The sequence below is a fragment of the Corvus brachyrhynchos genome, unplaced genomic scaffold, assembly GCF_000691975.1.
Source record: "Corvus brachyrhynchos isolate BGI_N302 unplaced genomic scaffold, ASM69197v1 scaffold514, whole genome shotgun sequence".
NCBI classification, from domain to species: domain Eukaryota; kingdom Metazoa; phylum Chordata; class Aves; order Passeriformes; family Corvidae; genus Corvus; species Corvus brachyrhynchos.
In genome coordinates this window covers 2,238,758-2,258,108 of record NW_008238319.1, presented here as the reverse complement: position 1 = coordinate 2,258,108, position 19,351 = coordinate 2,238,758, and the positions used below count along the sequence as shown (strand labels likewise).

At 46.9% G+C, this 19,351-nt stretch overlaps 1 protein-coding gene across 1 annotated transcript; it reads right to left on the bottom strand.

Moving 5' to 3' along the window:
• Nucleotides 1-8,614: 8,614 nt before the first annotated feature.
• Nucleotides 8,615-19,108, bottom strand: CLRN3 (clarin 3). The gene is made up of 3 exons (XM_008633328.2): nt 18,666-19,108; nt 12,832-13,011; nt 8,615-11,016 (listed from the first exon to the last, which is right to left on the bottom strand). Exons 1-3 carry the CDS (start codon nt 18,892-18,894, stop codon nt 10,742-10,744), a joined length of 684 nt encoding a protein of 227 aa, XP_008631550.1. The 5' UTR covers nt 18,895-19,108; the 3' UTR covers nt 8,615-10,741.
• Between the last annotated feature and the right edge of the window lie 243 nt (nt 19,109-19,351).

Below are 19,351 nucleotides of genomic sequence, written 5' to 3'. Positions count from 1 at the left end.
CTGCACCTCAGTGACCTCTGCCATCTCTTTATTCTCCATTTCACACCCTCGTGTTCATCAGAGGCTCCTGTAAGCAGAGAATTCTTTTCAACCCTCTTCTTCTGGAGGGCTCTCCCATTTACCTGAACCCCATGCCCAGGGGAAAATCCTTTATTATATATTTTTAAACACTCTGGAGACTTTTCAGGAAATTCAGTCACAGCTTTTTTAAAGTCCCCAGCTGCTCCATTTTACTGCCCTGGAATGTGGCTGCTCTCTGCAGGGCTACTGCAAAGTAGACTGAGATCCTTGGGGATTGATGTGAGAACCCTTTGTGCCCTTAAAACTTTGTGGAGGACTTCCAGAGGCATTCAGTTCCTCTGGGAGTTCTGGCCAAGGTGCCTTGGAAGTGGAGTGAGGTTTTTCTAACAGTGTCTTTCAGAGTGCCATTAATATTTGATTTTTTGTGTTTGATATGAGCATTTGGGGTTTGTGCCTCATCTCAGCTGAGTGAGAGCTGAGCTGATAAATTGTGTGGGGGTTTTGTTGGTAACATTTCTCTGGGAACTCGAGAAAAGCTGTTCTGAGTCAGTTTTATAACCGAGCTGAAGGAGATTTGATAGCTCTTAACAGGACATCCAGGATGGGGAAAGCAGCAGGAGTTCTCCTTATTTCTCCATGCCCATCCACAGGAACCATAAAAGTGGGATAAAACGCAGCAATGGGCTTGTAAAAGCCAACTGCTCATTCCTGGGATGCACAGAGAAACCTGAGTGCTCCTCAGGTCACTGGAATGTGAAATAAGGGCCAGGTTGGGAGAACCTGGCTGGATCTGATCAAACACAGCCCATCCTGAGGGGGGAACAGGGTTGAAAGGGACCTCAAAGCCCATCCCATTCTGCCCCCTGCCATGGGCAGGGACACCTCCCACTGTCCCAGGCTGCTCCAAGCCTCATCCATCCTGGCCTTGGACACTGCCAGGGATCCAGGGGCAGCCACAGCTTCTCTGGGCACCCTCACAGGGAACAATTTCTTCCCAATATCCCATCTAAATCTCCCCTTCTTCATCTTAAAGCCATTCCCTGTGTCCTGTCCCTCCATGCCTTGTCCCCAGTCCCTCTCCAGCTCTCCTGGAGCCCCTTTAGCCTCTGGAAGGGGCTCTGAGCTCTCCCCAGAGCCTTCTCTTCCCCAGGCCAAACAGTCCCAATTTTATCTCCCTTAAGCTTGGAATTTTTGGAAATACACAGTGAAACCCAAACCATTCCATTGGAGTTGTACACATTTAGTTGGAGTTGTTTGCCACTTAGCAGTTCGTTACCCTGTCGGAAATATTTAAATAACAATAATTTAAATACTATCTATAACATTATCCAGAATATATTTCCCATATCTTACCCTAAACCCCCTTTTTGAAAGTGGATCCTTTTTTAATTGATGGAGAGGCTCTTTCCATCTGGTCCCATCTTGGTTTTCAGCACCACTGGCAGGTTTTTACTGCTTGAAGGAAAGAAGATCCCTGCCCCATCCTGACACTGACAAATTGAGCCCTTTTATTTGCTGGACTCCAACAGAAACCTGCCTGCCACGTCCAGGCAGGAATGTTCAATATTTCCCTCTGGAAAGGATTTGGAGGAAGCAGAATCCCTGCAGGCACATTCCCCATCCCTGCCCAGCCAAGCACCTGCCACTGGGGGAGGAGGAGGCTCAGCCCCAGATGAACACGTTTCTATTCCAACATTTATTTCTGGATGTTTTAGCCTGGTGTGCCACGAAAATGAACTCCTAAGTGTTGGAAATGCAGGGGGTTTATTTTTGCCAGCGGTAATTAAATCACTGCAATGATTTATCCACTCTGTTGTCACACCTGAGGGATCTTTTCTTTCAACCTGGGGAAATAAACCCCTCCTTGGACTCCCTGGGTGAGAATGAGGGTGCTCTCAGCCTCAATGAACGTGAACAAGTAGCTCCAGCTGCTCATGATTTACAGGAGAGCAAAGCCTCCCAGACTAAACCCTTCTTCAAGCTGCTTCATGACTTTCAGATGAACACACTTGCCTCAAAATTCATCTTGGGCACGGCTCCATGTACAAAAAGTGTGCTTGTCTCTCTGTTTTCTGGGTTTCAGGATTGCCAGGGAATATTTTGTATGTGATCAAGAGGCTTTCTGCAGCCTTGCCAGGGCATGGTTGGGACTTCAGAGCTTACCAGAGAAAATATTTCCTCTTGAAATTGTTTTGGACAGGTGTAATAAATCAATATAAATGTTGAAATCAACCTCTGGGCTTTATTCTTGCTAGTCCATGCCAGAGAACATTTCTTGGAATAAGTGATGACATCTTCCTTAGAGAAAAGAGGCATGAAGTGAATTATCTCCAGAAAAGGTCGATGCTCTGTTCCCTGGCTCTCCTTTAAGAATCTTTGTGAGGAAAACCAAAATGTGCTGCCCTTTTAAAGTCCTTTCTTACACCTGACTATTATCTGCTGCACCTTCTTTGATTAAGGACTTGGATTCTCTCCTGCATCTTGTAGCTTCCCATCAGCCTTTCCCATGCAATAAATTGCCTAAAAAGTGTTCTCAACCTGCATTTCATTAAAAACCAGCTGAATAGTCCCCCCAGAATTAACCAGAAGCTGCAGCTCCTTTTCCTTTGTTTCAACAATGGAAGTTATTTCCAGATTAGAAGTAGTCACCCTCTGGCTGCAGAGAAATAATTGGAATTCCCCCTTGCTGGCAGGATCCTTTCCCATCTGTGGGCACGTTTCATTCATTATCTCACATTAAACCCAGAGGTGCTATCAAAATCCAATACCATTTCGGATCTGCAGGGAGCACTGGGACAGTTGTACCAGAAGAGGCTGAAAGTAACATTTAAAACCTCCTTGATGTTTAAATGTGGCTTTGAATGGGATTTTTGTGCTTTTCTCACCTGTGCAAAGTTTCATTTCCAGCGAAGTGCTGGAAAAATAAAACCAATTTATTTCAAAATGCAGGAACTGAGCAAGTCTCAGCTTGTAAGGGCAGGACTGAGGGAGCAGAGTAAAGGGAGAGGAGGGGAGGAGTAACTCCCAGGATGGTATCAGAGAGCAAAATCTGGCGCTGGAGATGGGGCCCTGCTCCCCTCTCATCCCGGAATGACAAATGGAGATGGATGGTTATGGATCCTCAGCTTCCTTCCCTCTATTGCAGCCTGAGTGCCAGGTCTGGAAAACAGCAATTTATGTGCTGACAGACCTCCTTGATAAATGAAACCGCTCCTGGAGAGGGGTGTTTGACTCTCAGACACCCCCAGCCAGCAGCAGGGTCCTTCTCAGGGGCACCTGTGTGGCTTCTATCTTATTTTCTTGGAGATTTAACAAAGAAAACACATAATTTATGGTATCCACCATAACCCTTTTCATTTCCCCTCTTTTGCTGCTGTTTTCTCCCCACAGACACGCTGTTAAACCTGATAAACCCACGGGTTTGTGCTTTAAAAGCTTCTTTTTACCCCCAGCTGGTAAAACATCCACTTGAACACTGGTGTGAAAGCTGAGGCCCAGTGGGAACCTCTGCTCCTGCCTCCCCAGGGATGGGAGCAAATATCAAAATAAAAATAATATTGTTATTTTGCATTGCAAACCCTCAAGTGTTTTCTAGGAATGGTCCAATTTATCCCTTGAGCCAAGGAGAAACGGCTTCAAGTTGCACCAGGGGAGGTTCAGGTTGGATATTGGGGAAAATGGATTCTGTGAGAAGTGGTTAAACATTGCAACAGCTCCTCAGAGCCGTGGTGGAAGTGTTCAAAAAACCTGGAAGTGTTCAAAAACCGCCTGGATGTGGCACTTTGTGGTTTGGTGGCACAGTGGGATTCAATCAGAGGCTGGATTTGGTGATCTTGGAGGTCTTTCCCAACCTTAACTTTGTTTAATTCCAACAAAACGTGCAAAATTATCTGGAGAACCTGGTGGCTGGAGCCAGAATTGCTCTTGGCTCTCTCTAATCCCTGTAACCCCTTTAAATGGAGGTGGGGAAAGGAAGCTGAGATTAGTGGGGATATGTTGATTCCAGTCTTTGCCCTCACAGGATAAACATGAGAAGATCCCCATTCTTGTCCTGTTAATTTGTTCACAGCTCCATCCAAATCCCACTCAAGCCAACGAAAGTTCCTGTTCTGGCCTGGTTTCCATCATTCCTGTGAAGCTGCTGAACTGTTGTTCCCAGTGTGGAAAGATCCAGCAGGAAAGCAAAATTTCCATCCTGTTGTAACATGGTTTTGCTGGAAAGAGCCAAAACTCCCATAAAAACTGGAGAAGGGGCTGGAAAAGGCAGCTTGAAATGTTGGGAAGGGATTAATGGAGCTGCTGCAAAGTTAGGGATGACCTGGGGGTGGGATGTTCCCACATGGACAGACACCTTTGGAGATGTGTCCCTGTTCCAAGTGGGACCTGTGTCCTTGTCCTGTGTCCTCCACGTGCTCTGCCAGCTTTTTATTTGTTCAGTTTTTAAAGAAACTTTTTTTTATTAAGGATTTGGATCGTGGGATCTTTGAAAAGTTCGTTTGTTGCCTCGGTGACGCATTTTTAGTTGTCTTTTCCTCACGTTGGATGTTGACAGAAATGGGAATTTTCTTCCTGACTTTCCTCAGCACAGGCTGCTGAAGCATTTCTGTCACAGGATTATGGTGTGCAGAGGCCAGCAGTGTTTATTTCTCACCCACTTGTGTTTCTTGGGCAATTTCACATCAAATATTTCCTTCTTCCTTCTCCTTGCCCTGCCATGTTAAACATGAAACCCTCAGATCCAGTAAAAAGTCCAGGAATGCTGAATATCCTTAAAACATGGGCAGGTGACAATATCTGGGCTGGACCCCAAAGTCCTTGGGAAATTAAGCATAGTTTGATTGTAATTAGTGATTTTCTTTGAAGTTGGGATAATTTGGGTATCACCCATCTTCCTGTGGCTTCATTGGCAGCTCCTTGGAGCACCGGTGTGTTCATGGATCACCTTATTCCCCAAAAATCTGGGAGGGTTCCCCATCACTCAGGGACATTTTATTCTCAAAAGATCCCATCTGGAAGATGGCAGCGATGGGAAATAAATCTGACCCTGAACATATGGAAACACATGGGAAAATAGAGAAAATAACCCAGATTGGTTTGGTGACCACTGCAGGAACTCCAGCACAGGAGAAGGTCCCTTAGCACAAGCTGGGGATGTGTGAAATTTAACAAAGTCATCCTGAAAAGTCTCCTCAAGTAAATCACATGTCATGGGGTAAATTGTGCCTTGAAATAGATTTTGCAAGGCACAATATACGACACGAGACAGGTTCTTTATTATTCTTTATTATTCTTTATTATTCTCCCTGCCAGATGAGTCTTAGAACTGGTCAGAAACTTTGGAAAGGTGGAAAATTGACATTTTTTTTAACTCTGGATGTTCCCAGAGTGATGTTTGCAGTTGAAGGAAGTTTGGTTTTAGTTATGCACACATTTTTTTTCTGCACTGCTAATTCTAAGAGTTGCTCTTTGCCCAAGAAGCTTTAATCTGAGTATTTGAATATTCACTGTAATGTGCCTGATGCTTCTCCCGAGGCTTCAACAGGTAGAAATAGATGGGAAACACTTTCTTACAGTGCCACAATCCCTCTGTATTTTCCTCTATTTTCCTCTTTAAAATCCTCGACAAAGAATGGGAGAACCCCCCCCTCCCGTGGTCACTGAAATATTCTCTTTCATGTCCAGAAATAAGCATGTTTATAAAATATTCTTGGGTGATAGAGTTCTGTTCTTATTTGAGATGCTGGTTTTGCTCACACTTGTATTGATCAAGGAATACTAGTGAACGTTGCCTTGGTTACCTTTGCAAAACTCAGTATCTTTATCCTTATTTGGCCGATTTGTGCTGTATAAAATCCCATTTTCTCTTTGAATCTGTATTTCTGACTATTATTAACCAAGAGCTTTGGTAGCTCTGATTTAATTTTTTAAAAATCGTGTATTCTCACTTTCCTCTGGGCTTTTTTGGGGGCAATTTTCCTCTTATTATTACATATAACATAATACTGGGAATTGGCCAAAAACTTTTCCCAGGAACCTACCACTCTCTTCCCTCCCCCTGTGCTCATTCCCACAGAGCTGGGATGTCAATTAGAGCCTCAAAATTAATGTAATTTGGAAAATGCTTTCTCTTTTTGTGTGTCTTAAGGAGGTGAAATAGAAGAATCCGTTGCATGTAGAGTCAGGAGCCTTCTCCCTCTCCCTCCCAGCCCCTCCCTGCCTTTCTCGCCGTCCACTTTTCAGCAGAATAAACCAGGAAAGCCAAGCCAAGGCATCCTAGGAAGGAGCCTGCTGCCCTCTCATGGCTCCTGCAGCAAACAGCCGGGAGGAAAATGGGACTAAACAGGGAAAATCCCCCTTACTCTCCAGCTCAATTCCCTTTCCAGGCACAGGAGCAGAAGCCAGAACAGGCTGAGCAGGAAGGGATAACTCCATGCCCTGAGTTATTGCAGGGAATGCTGTTCGGTGGGATTTGATTTCCTGATTTTTCAGTTCCTTTTCTTCCCAGAGGTTGTTTTGATGTGGTTTGGGCACCACAGGAACTGCTCCTCCAGCAGAACACCCATTAAATCCTGGAAATCCCATTGGTTCCCTGGGATAACTGGGGGGTTCAGGATTTAAGTGCCCCATCCCTGGAAGTGTCCATGGTTGGGTTGGACAGGGCTGGGATAAGGAGGTAACAAAGGTTGGTTATCAGGTAACTGCCTGGATTTGGAAGCTCCTGCTCTAAATTAGATTACAGAATGGGAAAAGTCAGGAATTCCCCACGTCCTGGAAGGGAACAGGCTGCCCAGGAGCCAGCCAGGACAGGGATGAACAACAGGAAGGCAAAGTGTCCAGGAATCTGCTGATTCAAAAGCTCTGCAAAAGAAAGGATTGTGCATCCCCCTTACAGGCACTTCCATGGGAGGAGGGTAAAAAAGAGGGGGCGGGGGGGGAAAGGGATGCAACCTAATCCAAGCTTGCATTAGGTTTTGGGAGATCAGAGGGGAATCGGCCCGGCTCTTGCCAAGCAGGCAGCCTGGAGATGAATGGAGCTGTGTTCAGTGCACTTATCCTCTTAACGAGTACAGGTCCTGGCAGTTCACCCTCAGGTGAAAGGGGAAAAGCTGGCACTGTCAGCCCGATGCGCTGCTGAGAGGAAAATCAAGCTCCCAACTTATCTGAAGCCGGGTGATTTTCCACATTCATCACTTGCCAGTGTCTGAAGCGCGGCTTTTCCCCGGGAGCTGTGTCTGAGCAGGTCAGGGGAAGGTCCTGCCTCAAACCGGCTGAAAGGTGATTCCCCCTCCGACATCCGAGTCCCAACTGCTCCTCACCCTGTGCCCCCGGTCAGAAATGCTGAAAGCTGAGCTTGAGTGGAGAAGAACAAGAGGGGATTATCCAGCAAGGCACCCCCAGCTCCCATCTGCTCCCCTCTCTTCCTCCTTTTACTCCCCGAAGGAGAAATCCAAGGCAGTCCCTCACTCCCAGTCCATGCTGACCTGTCCATAATGGTTGCTCTGGCTCAACAAGGGATTTTTTTTTCCCTGGCTAAATAAATCACTTGGATGCTTCTCCTAAAGTGATTGTGATTGAACTACAGGGTTTAAAATAACCATATATAACATTAACTGGGCAATGCATTCTCACCTGGCTTTCTGCAGGGGCACAGGACAAGGAGGGATGGCTTTGGATTAAAGAGGAGAGATTTAAGTTATATATTGGGAAGGAATTGTTCCCTGGGAGGGTGGGCAGGCCCTGGCACAGGGTGCCCAGAGCAGCTGGGGCTGCCCCTGGATCCCTGGCAGTGCCCAAGGCCAGGCTGGACATTGGGGCTGGGAGCAGCCTGGGACAGTGGGAGGTGTCCCTGCCATGGCAGGGGTGGAATGAGATGAATTTTAATGCCCCTTCCAACCCAACCATCCTCTAATTCTGTGATTCTATTTGTGCAAGATCTATTTCAGCTGTACAGTTCACTCTCAAGGTTTCACACTGGATAAAAGTTACACCATGCAGCAGAAAATGCTGAATAAAGGCAGCTTTTCCTTGAAACCACCGCAGATCCTCAACACCTGCTAAATTAACAGTCAGCCTAATGTTTAGCAGCAGCTGAAAACATTTAATAAGATACATTGCAAAGCTGCAGGCAGGCAAATGCAATAATTTCTGCTGTAGCCCCTCAGCAGCACGGCAGAGCTGGTTAATTCACAATTAGAGAAAAAAAGAGCCAGTGCAGCTTTGCTGTTGCCCAGAGGCACAGAGACACAGTCAATAAAAGCAATCCCTGTCCCCCAGGAGCTATTCCACTAAAGAGCCAGCCAGCTCCTGCTGTTTAAAAATCTCTGCTGGTGGGAGAGCTGCCCGAATTAACAATCGATGCTCTAAATCAAGCACAGGATCACAGACACAGTTAATGATTTTTATTATAGGGGTATCAGAGAGCTGAAAATAAATATTCCTCTGGCAGCCCTTGGGCAGGTTTGGATGGGGGGTGAAAGGGAGGAGAGCCTGAACCCAGGATAAATGGAATTACAGAACGGTCTGGGTTGGATGGGACCCTAAACTCATCCAGTTCCATGGGCAGGGACGCCTCCCACTACCCTGGGCTGCACCAGCCTGGCTTTGGACACTTCCAGGGATCCAGAGGCACCTTATAAATGATAACCCCCCCTCTGCTGCCACTGCCCAGCGCTAGCAGGGAATTTTAGGGAAGCACAGGGTGCCAAGTTGGTGCCAGCTCTGTGCGTTCACTTCGTCCGTGCCTTGTGCTTGCCCAGCCGGGGTTGGGGGGTTCACCCGTGCAGGGATGCGCGGCTGCTCCTTGGGGCACCTGAGGCTCTTCCCGGCCCCATCCCGCCTGCTCCATCCCCGCAGCAGCAGCTGCCAGCGAGCACAGCGTGCCTGAGAGCAGCTCTTGGTGCCTGGGAAGGGAATTCCTGCCCTTAATTTGAGATAAAACATCCAGAGGAAGAATCCCGAGGCAGCCTCGTTAGTCACCTACAACTTGAACTCCTGTTTAAATCGGGGTTTTTTAGCCTTGTGGTGACTTTGATCTGTGCTCACATCAAAGCAGGTGAGTCCTCGTTACACAGTGACTTTTTAGTGTCTGCAGGCAAACAAGAGACCTCCAGACTGATTTTTAACAGGGCCACGTGCTCCCAACAGGCATCCAAAAGCAGGATTTATTTCATTTCCCAAACCAGTGCTTCGATGCACCACGAACTCCCAGGCAGTGGGAAGCTCCTGCTCTCCAGAGCAGGAATTCTTGCTCCTCCCGCATTATTCTGACTCTGTTCCTCCACCAGGCCGCTCTGAGCGGAGCTGTGGCGTGTGACGGATGCTGGCTGGGTCCAACAGTGACAGATGAACGCTGAAACTGTGAAAATTTTTGCAGCCGAAGCAAAACTGGCAAAGCTGGCCCGGGGCCAGCTCCACCGCAATGTTACAGCCCTCGCCGGCACTTCCAGTCACGCAGAGCAAAGATCATCCCTGATTTTATTGACCTGTGCCACCCTCAACTCTTAGAAACTCTTTTTTATTTTATTCCCCCCTCTGCCCTCACCACCCTTTTAAGCAGGAAGGAAAATCCCTCTGCTCTGGTTCCTGTGAAAGCACAGCTGCACAAAGTGCTGGCTGCTTTCATCTCCAAACTTTGCTTTTCTGACATAAAAAGTGAGGATTCACCTCTTGTATCTCCTCATCCCCTCTTCAAAATGCTTTCTTATCTCCACGAGCACCTCTTGTATCACAGGACAGATATGGAGCACAACTGAAATTCACACTGCAAAGGAAAATGAGGCTTTTTTTTTTCCTTTTTAAAGGAAAGAAAAGAAAAGGTCTCTGCTGGCTGCAAAGGTGAGGGACAAAGGAGCAGAAGTGCTGACCACAGTGAGCCTGTGCTCTGAGCAGGATCTGTCCCAAGGTCCCTCTGCTCCCTTCCCTTGGAGGAATGAGAAGGGAGCTCCCCACTCCTGGGCAGTTCTACAGCCTTTGTGAGCACAGTAAATACTCATTAAACTGGGCAAAGGGATGGCCCTGGCCATCAGTCATCACTGATAATCCAGCTGGGGGGACTTTGTGCCAGGCAGAGATGTGTGGAGAGGGGGCCGGGCACAGCTGCCCAAGGTGTGGCAGTGCCCTTTGCTCTTGGCAGTGCTCAAAGGTCTGCAAAGAGCCCCAGACAAGATTTCCCTAATGCTCCTATCCATTAATAACCTGTAGCTACTGGGCTTCTCTGCTGCTGTGGAATTGTAGAATCGTTTAGGTTGGGAAATCCATGGAGTCCAACCATTCCCAGCACCGCCAAGGCCACCACTGCCCCATGTCCCCAAGTGCCACATCCCCAGGGCTGTTCAATCCCCGCAGGGATGGGGACTCCAGCACTGTGTTCTGTGGGTTTTGGCCACAAGGGCAGTTCCTGGCATGACCAGGAGCCTCCAGACCTGCAGGACATCCCTGAGCAGAGAAAGGAGAAGATGGAGCACCAGCACTTCTGTGACCATTTCTGCTGATCCCAAGGGATCCTGGTGTTTACACTCTTCCTGTCCCTCGAGATCCCAAATCCCACACAACTCAAACGATGTCTTTGATCTTGCTGCCCAGGCCTGAAGGCAGCTGAAACCGAAAGAGGCTTTGGTGTCCTCACAACAATTTGGGAATTGAACTGCGCACACAGTTCAGAGCAAACAGAAATCTGCTGTCCACATGAATCCTCCTGCACACCCCCTTTTCCAAGGTGTCCTTAAAACAGGATAACATCCTTTGGTGCATTTTCAATGGGTCTTTCCTGCTCTTTCTTCTTGGAATATCTGGCGTGGTCATAGAAATAGATGATGAAGAGAGAAGCAATGTTCAGGAAAAGGATGAGCAGCATGATCCAGTAGGAATATCCGTAGTTGTGTTTGGATCCAAGGTGTGTCTGTGGAGAGGTGGAACATCCCTGGGCCAGTTCTTGAGACAGGCTGTTTCCTTGGACATTCACAGGGAAAAGAATCATGGCTATGAGGGTGAGGACTCCTAGAAAATAGAAATACAAAATTATAATTTTATATAAAATATAACATTTTAGAGGAGAAACTGCAATGTTATTTATGTAGTGACTTACAGTCTGCTTTAATTCTTGTCCTAATCCAGGTATTTTAATCAATTTATCTAATATTTATCATTAATAAACTATGGGGGCATTTAAAGAATTTTTGCCCCACCCAATAGTATCTGCCAGGTGTTTTGATACAGGCAAAGATATAATTGAAAATGATTAGATTCTCACTGATTAGTCTTAGATAAGGCCATTTAATTCAACTCTTTTTCACTGAATTTAGGGCTGAGCAGTATTGTGTATTCACCCCTTTGGTGATTTGTCAATGCCTGTTTGATACGAGCCCAAATCCATGGATGGGCAGTCTCACAGCTGGATAAAATATCACAGCTGGATAAATATCACAGCTGGATAAATATCACAGCTGGATAAAGCCCTGAGCAGCCTGGTCTGTGCTCAGGGGTGGCCCAAGAGCTTAAACTTGGAGGCCTCCTGTTCTTTACAGCTTGAATTATTGTATCAGTCTGGCATGAGCCAAAATGTGATGTCTTATTAGGTCTGTCTCTATTTCTTACAGCCTCCCAAATGTAAAAGGAGTTCAGTTGCTTTGACATTTAACTCAATATTGCTCTTACATCTCTGCTTTCCTCGTGCCAACAGAGCTGTAATCTCTGAACTCTGGCGGAACAGTTCCATTCCTTCTCTCCAGGCACCTCATCCCACCCCAGCTCACGCTGAAACAGCTTCATTTTTTATTCAGGAGGACGCTGTAGGAGGATTAGGAGCCTCCAAGATGACCTCCCCCATTAAATGATGCGTGATTTCCCATAAAAATACACCCACAGCAAAATGAACTTCCAGGTCACAGCACTTGCAGGGCTGTTAAAAGTAACCACAACCCTCAGCCAACATGAGAATTTTATTTTCTCCCCAATATTTATTTTGGTCCTTTCATTTCAGTCAGAGCTTGCAGGTTCAGGGTGCTGGGCTCAGGAAAAACCCTCTCTTGTGATGAGACAATGATCTACCTGTCTCAGAAGTGAATAATTGTCTAATTTAGCTTTTGTTCACTTTTCTTACTGCGTTTCACAGCTGCTTCAGCATCTGTGTTAAAAATGAGTGATTTTCACGCCTCACCTGCACTTGCTATAATTAAGATTATCTGCACTGCTCCCTTCCCACTGAGGGCTGGCTGTGTCCCCAGGACAGCGTGGTGCTGCTGGGGACACTTCTTCCCTGGACCTGAAGAGCTTTTGAGGGACAAAATACCTGTGCTGAAGTACTCTCTAATCAGATGTCTTAAAAGGAAATTATTCAAGTGCAAACCTATTATTAGAGGAACACCTAATCCTCTCGAGACTAATCAAGTGTGAGATCTGTGGTCGTGGCCAGAGCAGCACAGGGAGGGTTGGGAGCAGCCGGGCTCAATCCAAGCAAGAACGTGGGGTTCTTGGACAGGTTCCCAGCTCTAATGACTCAGCATCCCCTCCAATTGTTTTTCATGCTTAGGGAATGTTTAAACTTATTTTCACCTGTGACTTTTTGCTTTTTTAAAGACTGAAATAATTTTTGCCAGGGCTCACTCCTCCAAGCTGCTGCCTCCCTATAAATACTATTATATGAATATTGTTTTATTGTTATATAATGTATTTTACTGGTATTTCAAAGATGCTTTTCGGGTGTCCCAGCAGGCACAGTTACAAAGGAAACCCACAGAACAGAATGCATTTCCAAGTGTTCCCTTTCGCAGCTATTCCTTCATCCCGGAATCCACGGGAACACGCGCTACTCACCGCACACGGAATTCCAGGTGTAGACTCCGACGGGTCCCAGGAATGTCTGGTAGGGGTTGCTGACAGCGTTGGTGCAGGTGAAGCCAGAGCTGAGCAGGGAGCTCAGCAGAGCCAGCACCAGCACCACGATGATGGCAACGTTCAGGCTCCTGCTCCTGGCGCTGCTCAGGGCGTCTGCGACTGAAACACAGCGGGGTCAGGGGACAGGGACAGCAGGAAAGGACACGGCCCCAGCTCGTGCCAGAGGGGGTTCGAGTGGAGATGTGGGAAAGTTTGCTCACAGAAAAAGGGTGGTCAAGCATTGACCAGGGAGTCACCATCCCTGGAAGTGTTCTAAAGTGGCTGTGGTGCCGGGGGACGTGGTTTAGTGATTAAAGGTTGGACTCAGTTATCTTGGAGAGCTTTTCCTACGTGAATATTCCATGATTCTGTGACAACCTGCCCTGCCCAGCCACATGGGCTCAGCCCATGTTATGACCTCCTGCCAGGGCTGTAATTAAAAGCTAATGAGCAGAGGTCTGGCTGATCTGTAGGGATGGGGATGAAGAAAGAGCAGGAGGATTGGACACAGCAATGAATCCAAACCGAAACATGGGGTGAAGGAATGTGGGGCTGAAATAAATTCTTGTCTGCTAATTCTGCAGGTTAGTGGGTAGTAAACTTCTGTCCTTAATACTTCTGTAGATATTTCCTCTGGACGTGGCCAGACAGGAATTTTCTGCCTAAAGTGGATCAGAAATCTGGGTGTTCCTCTGCCAGTGTCTGGTAACCTCCACAAATGCCAATTTAAAACCCTGCTCCAATGTAGAGCTCTGCTCCAGTTGTATTTCCTTTCGATAAAGCAGCAGTCCCTCACGTGCAATAAATTTCACGGGGAAATCCTTCCCAAAGTGCATTAAAGCTGCTGCCTGGATGGGTCAGCTGCATTTGCAGGGCAAATAAATCTGAGCGTGGTCATCCAGGGGCAGATGAGGGTGGTTGAGCTCATCTCCTGACTGGATCTGTCTGCATGCCCTGCAGGAAAAGCTTGCTGGAGGCAGGACTGGTACCTTCTTTTAAAATAAAGGAGCAGCTCCTGCTGTTTTCCCACCAGGACAGGACGGGGTTCGTGGAGGGTTTGGCTCCCACAGGGCTGAGCTTTGTGGGCACATGGCCCTGACCCCACATCCTGCTCCCTCTCCTTTTTCCCTGGCTTATTCCCAGATCATTCCCTGCTGTAGCTCCCGGCCACATGTCCATGGCTCTTGTGGTCAAACCCTTCAGAACTGTCACCAATTTTTGCCTAAATCCTCCCAGTTACTCGACAAGTTGCTGATAACAAGAGACTCAACCCCAAATGCAATAGCCTCAAAGTGTATTTTGTGGAGGTGAATTCTTTTCCTCCTCTCAATTTAAAGACTGAAAAGGCAGCTATAATGTGCCTGTGGCTGCTTTATGTTGCAACAAATACAAGGACAATGTTTTGGAGCTCTCTGTTCAAATAGATGTTGTGAGAGACAGATTTCTGTAGGAAAATTCCCTTTCTGTGCTGTTCTTGATACAGAGCCATTATTGCAAAATATTCAGGTAGTGCATAAGTGGCAGAAATCACAGCAGAAGGAAAAAAAAAGGAGTAAAAACCCATAAAGAGGAATAAATATAATAAAAAGAGCTGTTGGAAAGGAATGGAAAGGAGAATTCCTCTCACATTTTATCTAATACTGCAGTACAAGTTAATTTCTGCTCGAGGCAGCAGCAGGTGAGGATGTGTTATGGAAATCAGTTGTAAATTTAAGCAATTTTCCTGGAAGAAAAGGAAAGGAGGGCATCCGGGGGATATCACTCAATGAAATGGAAGTGAGCAGCTTGCACCCTGTGCTCAGGCTGAAGCAGCCTCGCAGCCTTACAACCTGTGATCTATTTCTTGCAGAAGAAATAAGTCTGGAGCCAAATCAGACAGGCTTGTGTAATTTCCCTCTGGCAGCCTCACTTAATTTTATCGCTCAGAACATCTCCACAACTGCCTGGCTACACCTCTCACACCCCCTAGTTGATCTTGTTTATGTCTGACACGGAGCTGCAGTTTAGGGGATGGCATCTTGTCAGCCTCCAGCTGTTGTAGCCGTGTCTGCAACAGCACAAGGCTGAGGGCTTTAAAGAAAATGCTCTTTTCATGGCAACTGATGGGGTTTTATCCCTAACTAAAGCAGCCTGTGCAGACGGAAGGAGTCTCCAGCAGCTGATCTGTTTGAGTGGGATCAGTTGTAACCTGCAGCCGGATCTGTGTAAAACAACCTCATCCTAGAATGAAAACAGGGTCTGCCCAGATCTCTCCTTAATTTCCTGTATCTTCTTTTGGTTTTCACCCTTAATTCTTACGTGTTTGGGTAGAATTTCCCAGACTTTACTGAGCTTAGTCAGCCTTCCCAGCAGCTTTTACAGCTCCACAATCACCCATGACACATCAGGAATTAAGCACTGAAAAAAGCCCAAACAAGCAAAAAATCCCAAGGAGAGCTCAACAGAGCTTCCAAATTTACAGGAGATCCCTGGGAACTGATGAGAACATGAATGAATTCCAGCATCTGTTGTCATGTATTTTAGAAAGTGAAACGATTCCTCTGTGCTGTGGTGAATTTGAAAGTCCTCCTTGGGTGTTGTTGGCCTTGCTGGCTGTCAGCTGTTGGATAATCCTGACCTTCTGGACTCTCTGGGCGTGGCTCTTCCTGAGCCTGGCTCAAGCTCTACCTGTTTGGCTTGGACCAGTCAAAGCTGTGGCCAAACCCTCTGACAGAGCATTTTATTCATAGGTGGTTCCTCTCTAAGACAAACCACTCAAACAGCTCAGGGAGGCTCTGAGGACTCTGGTTATTAAATAACTTTTGCGTTCTGGCTGCCTGTTCATCCCCAGGGCCTGGGAAGTGGCTGCAGTGATTTATTGCTCCATTAAGGCTGGGAAAGAGCCACCCTGGCTGGGCACTCCATGCACAGGGCATGGCAGGAATTATATTCAAAGTCTTTCATCTTTGTGCTTGGAAATTTCTTTTAATGTTGTGGTTTCTGGAAAAAACAAGTTGTTTTTTTTGTAAAGGCTGTTGATGATCTGCTTTGGAATAGTCATTGATAAAAGCCAACCTGGGCTGCTGCTAAAAATAATCCTCAAGTTCTTGACTCTGATTTACCCTTCTGGGATTGTCCTTCTTTTCCCATACCCAAATGTGACAATGCCATTTGAGAAACGCACGTGGGGTGCACAGCAGAGCCCCCAGCCAGGGCAGAACTGGTTTTAAATCAAATACCAAATTAAATCATGCTGAGATTTAAAAGCATGTTTAGAACTCCTCTTGCTGGTGTCTGAAATGTCAGAGTGCAGAAAGCTCAGCACTTTGTTCCTCCATAGCACTGGAAATCCGTTTATTTAAGGATATCAGCAAAGGAAACGCTTCTCCTGCCTTAGGAGGACAGGAATATAAATGAATATGAATATAAAGATAGAATGTATGGAATTCTAGGAAGCATGTTTCCTATTTCAAATATATATGGAATAGAATGATAGAACAGACTGGTTTGGGCTGGAAGGGACATTAAAGAACGTCTCATTCCACCCCTGCCATGGCAGGGACACTTCCCACTGTCCCAGGCTGCTCCCAGCCCCAATGTCCAGCCTGGCCTTGGGCACTGCCAGGGATCCAGGGGCAGCCCCAGCTGCTCTGGGCACCCTGTGCCAGGGCCTGCCCACCCTCCCAGGGAAGGATTTCTTCAGTAAATAATATTTAATGTAAACACGATAATCATGCCTAGTACAGAGCCTAAGAATTAATTTAAAGTCAGTTCTTCTCATTCTGGATACCTGCCCGACAGAACTAATGAGGGATGCGGGCAAACCCATATTTAGATTATTCACAAAGCTCCACTTTCCTTCAGCAGCTGTGGAAAGAAACTCACAGCTCCTGACGCTCACTTTATTCATCCCTAAATTACTGATAGGTGAGAGTTGAGATAGCTTTTTGTAAGTGTTCTCTCAACGCTTCTTAAGTGATAAGCACAAAACCCCAAATCCAGTGAGGGAAAACCCAACACCACCAACGCAGACCATGCAGAGAACTGAAACCTTTCACTGACAGCAGAGTGTTTTGAGTTCCTTTCAGTAATTCTAATTAAAATCGATCACAACACCCAGGCCCTGCGACTGGGCTGTGGGAGCTGCTGTGCAGACAAAGGCAGGGCACAATCCCTGGACTGCAGCCAGCCTGGATCCTCCTCTGCCATCAGCTCTCCAGGGCAGGATTCCACGTTTCCCACGGAGCCCCATTAAAATCAGCCAGAGCTGCCCACGTGGCTCAAGGCTTGGGGCTTCAGCCAGCTGCCATGGGCAGCTATAACCACGTATAAATTAGTTTATTATTGACTCTTCTAAAAATCACGTTCATTGTTCTGCTGTGACTGTAGTGAAGTAAGATTGAATGATTTGGGACTCTGTACTTGTTACGTAACTATCCCCATCCATGCTCCACCTTTTGCTGGGAATGCTGCTGTGCTCAGGGTTTCGTGAGAACATAAATGTCATGGTGGGGACAGGTTTGTGTAACACAGCTCTGCCACCGTGGGAATTCAGGTGTTTCTGCAGGTGCAATGCCAGGAATAAATAAAGCTGGGGAAGAGCTGGGAAGCAGCTGGAGGTTTAGATCTGCTGTGCTGGGACATCTCACAACAGCCTACCAAAAATGAAAATATTTCTTGAAACATCTTAAAATCCCAGACTGGTTTGGGTTGGAAGGGACCTTAAAGCCCACCCAGTGCCAGCCCTGCCATGGCAGGGACACCTCCCACTGTCCCAGGCTGCTCCCAGCCCCAATGTCCAGCCTGGCCTTGGGCACTGCCAGGGATCCAGGGGCAGCCCCAGCTGCTCTGGGCACCCTGTGCCAGTCCTTACACCTAAGTTAAATCCATATCTCATATTTCAAAATTACTTGACCTGCTCATGTTTTTGGTAGCTTTCTTTCGAGTGGCTTTTCTCCCTTTCCTGTGTGTCACCAGCATTATTGTTCTGAACTTGATGAGGCAGCAAGGCAGATAAAATAAGTGCAAACCCTTGATCCTGGCAGCAGCTTTCAGGTTCATCTACCTCTGGGTGTTGTTTTGTGTGTTTTATTCTTTTTCCTGCAGCAGCCTTAAAACCTTTCTCTATCAAAATGGTGCTAATTTAGTAGTAGGTGGCAAAATGTTTGAAGTCAGACAATAAATTAACATAATGAAATTAAAAAAAAAACCAACCTGGAAGGTCAATTAGGTTTGTAAATCCCTTAATAAAGTGCTGAGTGCTGCTTTTCTGTTCCTCACCAAACTTGTGAAAATCAAAGTCAGTTTGACAGAAAGTTCCCATTTTGTGGTTTTTCCCTCATTCCAAGGTGAAGGCCAAGATCACAGGTGATAAGCTGGTATTGTCAGGAATGCTGCAGCATTTCTGTGCCTTTTGGGGGGCCTTATTTTATACCACTTGGATCCCCAGACTGTTCTGTGGCTATTCTTGTTCTCATTTAAAGTATTCTACTTACAGGTGAATACGGGATGGATACGTCCGTCAGCGGCACGAGCAAGGAGATCTTAGGTTTGGATTGGATATTGGGAAGGAATTCCTCCCTGTGAGGGTGGTGAAGCCCTGGAATGGGTTTCCCAGGGAGCCTGTGGCTGCCCCTGGATCCCTGGAAGTGTCTAAGGCCAGGTTGGACAGGGTCCTGAGATAGTGGAAGGTGTCCCTGCCCATGGTAGGGCGGGAATGGGATGAGTTTTAAGGTCTTTCCAACCCAGAGCAGTCTGTGATCCTCTGATCCACTTCCAGGTGTGCCAGCACTCACCTTGGAATGTTTTTTCGGACACCAGGAGTCCTGCATCCACGAACTGCTCACAGGTGCCACTGAAGAGGCCGTACGTGAGGCTGACGGTGACGGTGGAGTTGGTGCGGGAGAACCGAACGTCGCTGCTCACCCACTGCGGGGTCGCCAGCACCACACAGATCACCACGAAGGAGCTCACACAGGTACAGAAAGCAGAGGCAAACATGGATGTTTTCCTCCTGGATGGCATCTTTCCACGGATTTTCCCCCCAGTTCAGAGGATTTTGGTCCCTTTAGTCCGGTTTACCATGAGGGTGATTCCTCCTCGGTGCTGTCCGTGCTCTGTGCGAGCACAGAGTCATCCTGGTAAACTTTAAGCAAACAGCAGTAAAAATGTAAAATAATTGAACTTTGCTCTGGGGAAAAGGTGTTGCCATGGAGACTACCAAAGCAGCCTGGCAAAGGCCAAAGGAATTGTCCATGGATGATTTATGGTCCTTGCCAAAGCGTCGCTTCCCAGATCGCCGCTCTGGGTTCATCCAGAGCCTGGAGCTGGCACCTTCCCAGCTCACCTCGCTCCTCCTGGGAGAGTCCTGATTTGTTGCTTTTTCCTCTTAAAATCCTGATAGCTGGGCTGGAAAGAATTTTTATTAAATCTGTGCCTAATGTTTTATGGTAAAGAGTTGTAAAATGTTCTTTCTCTGTTC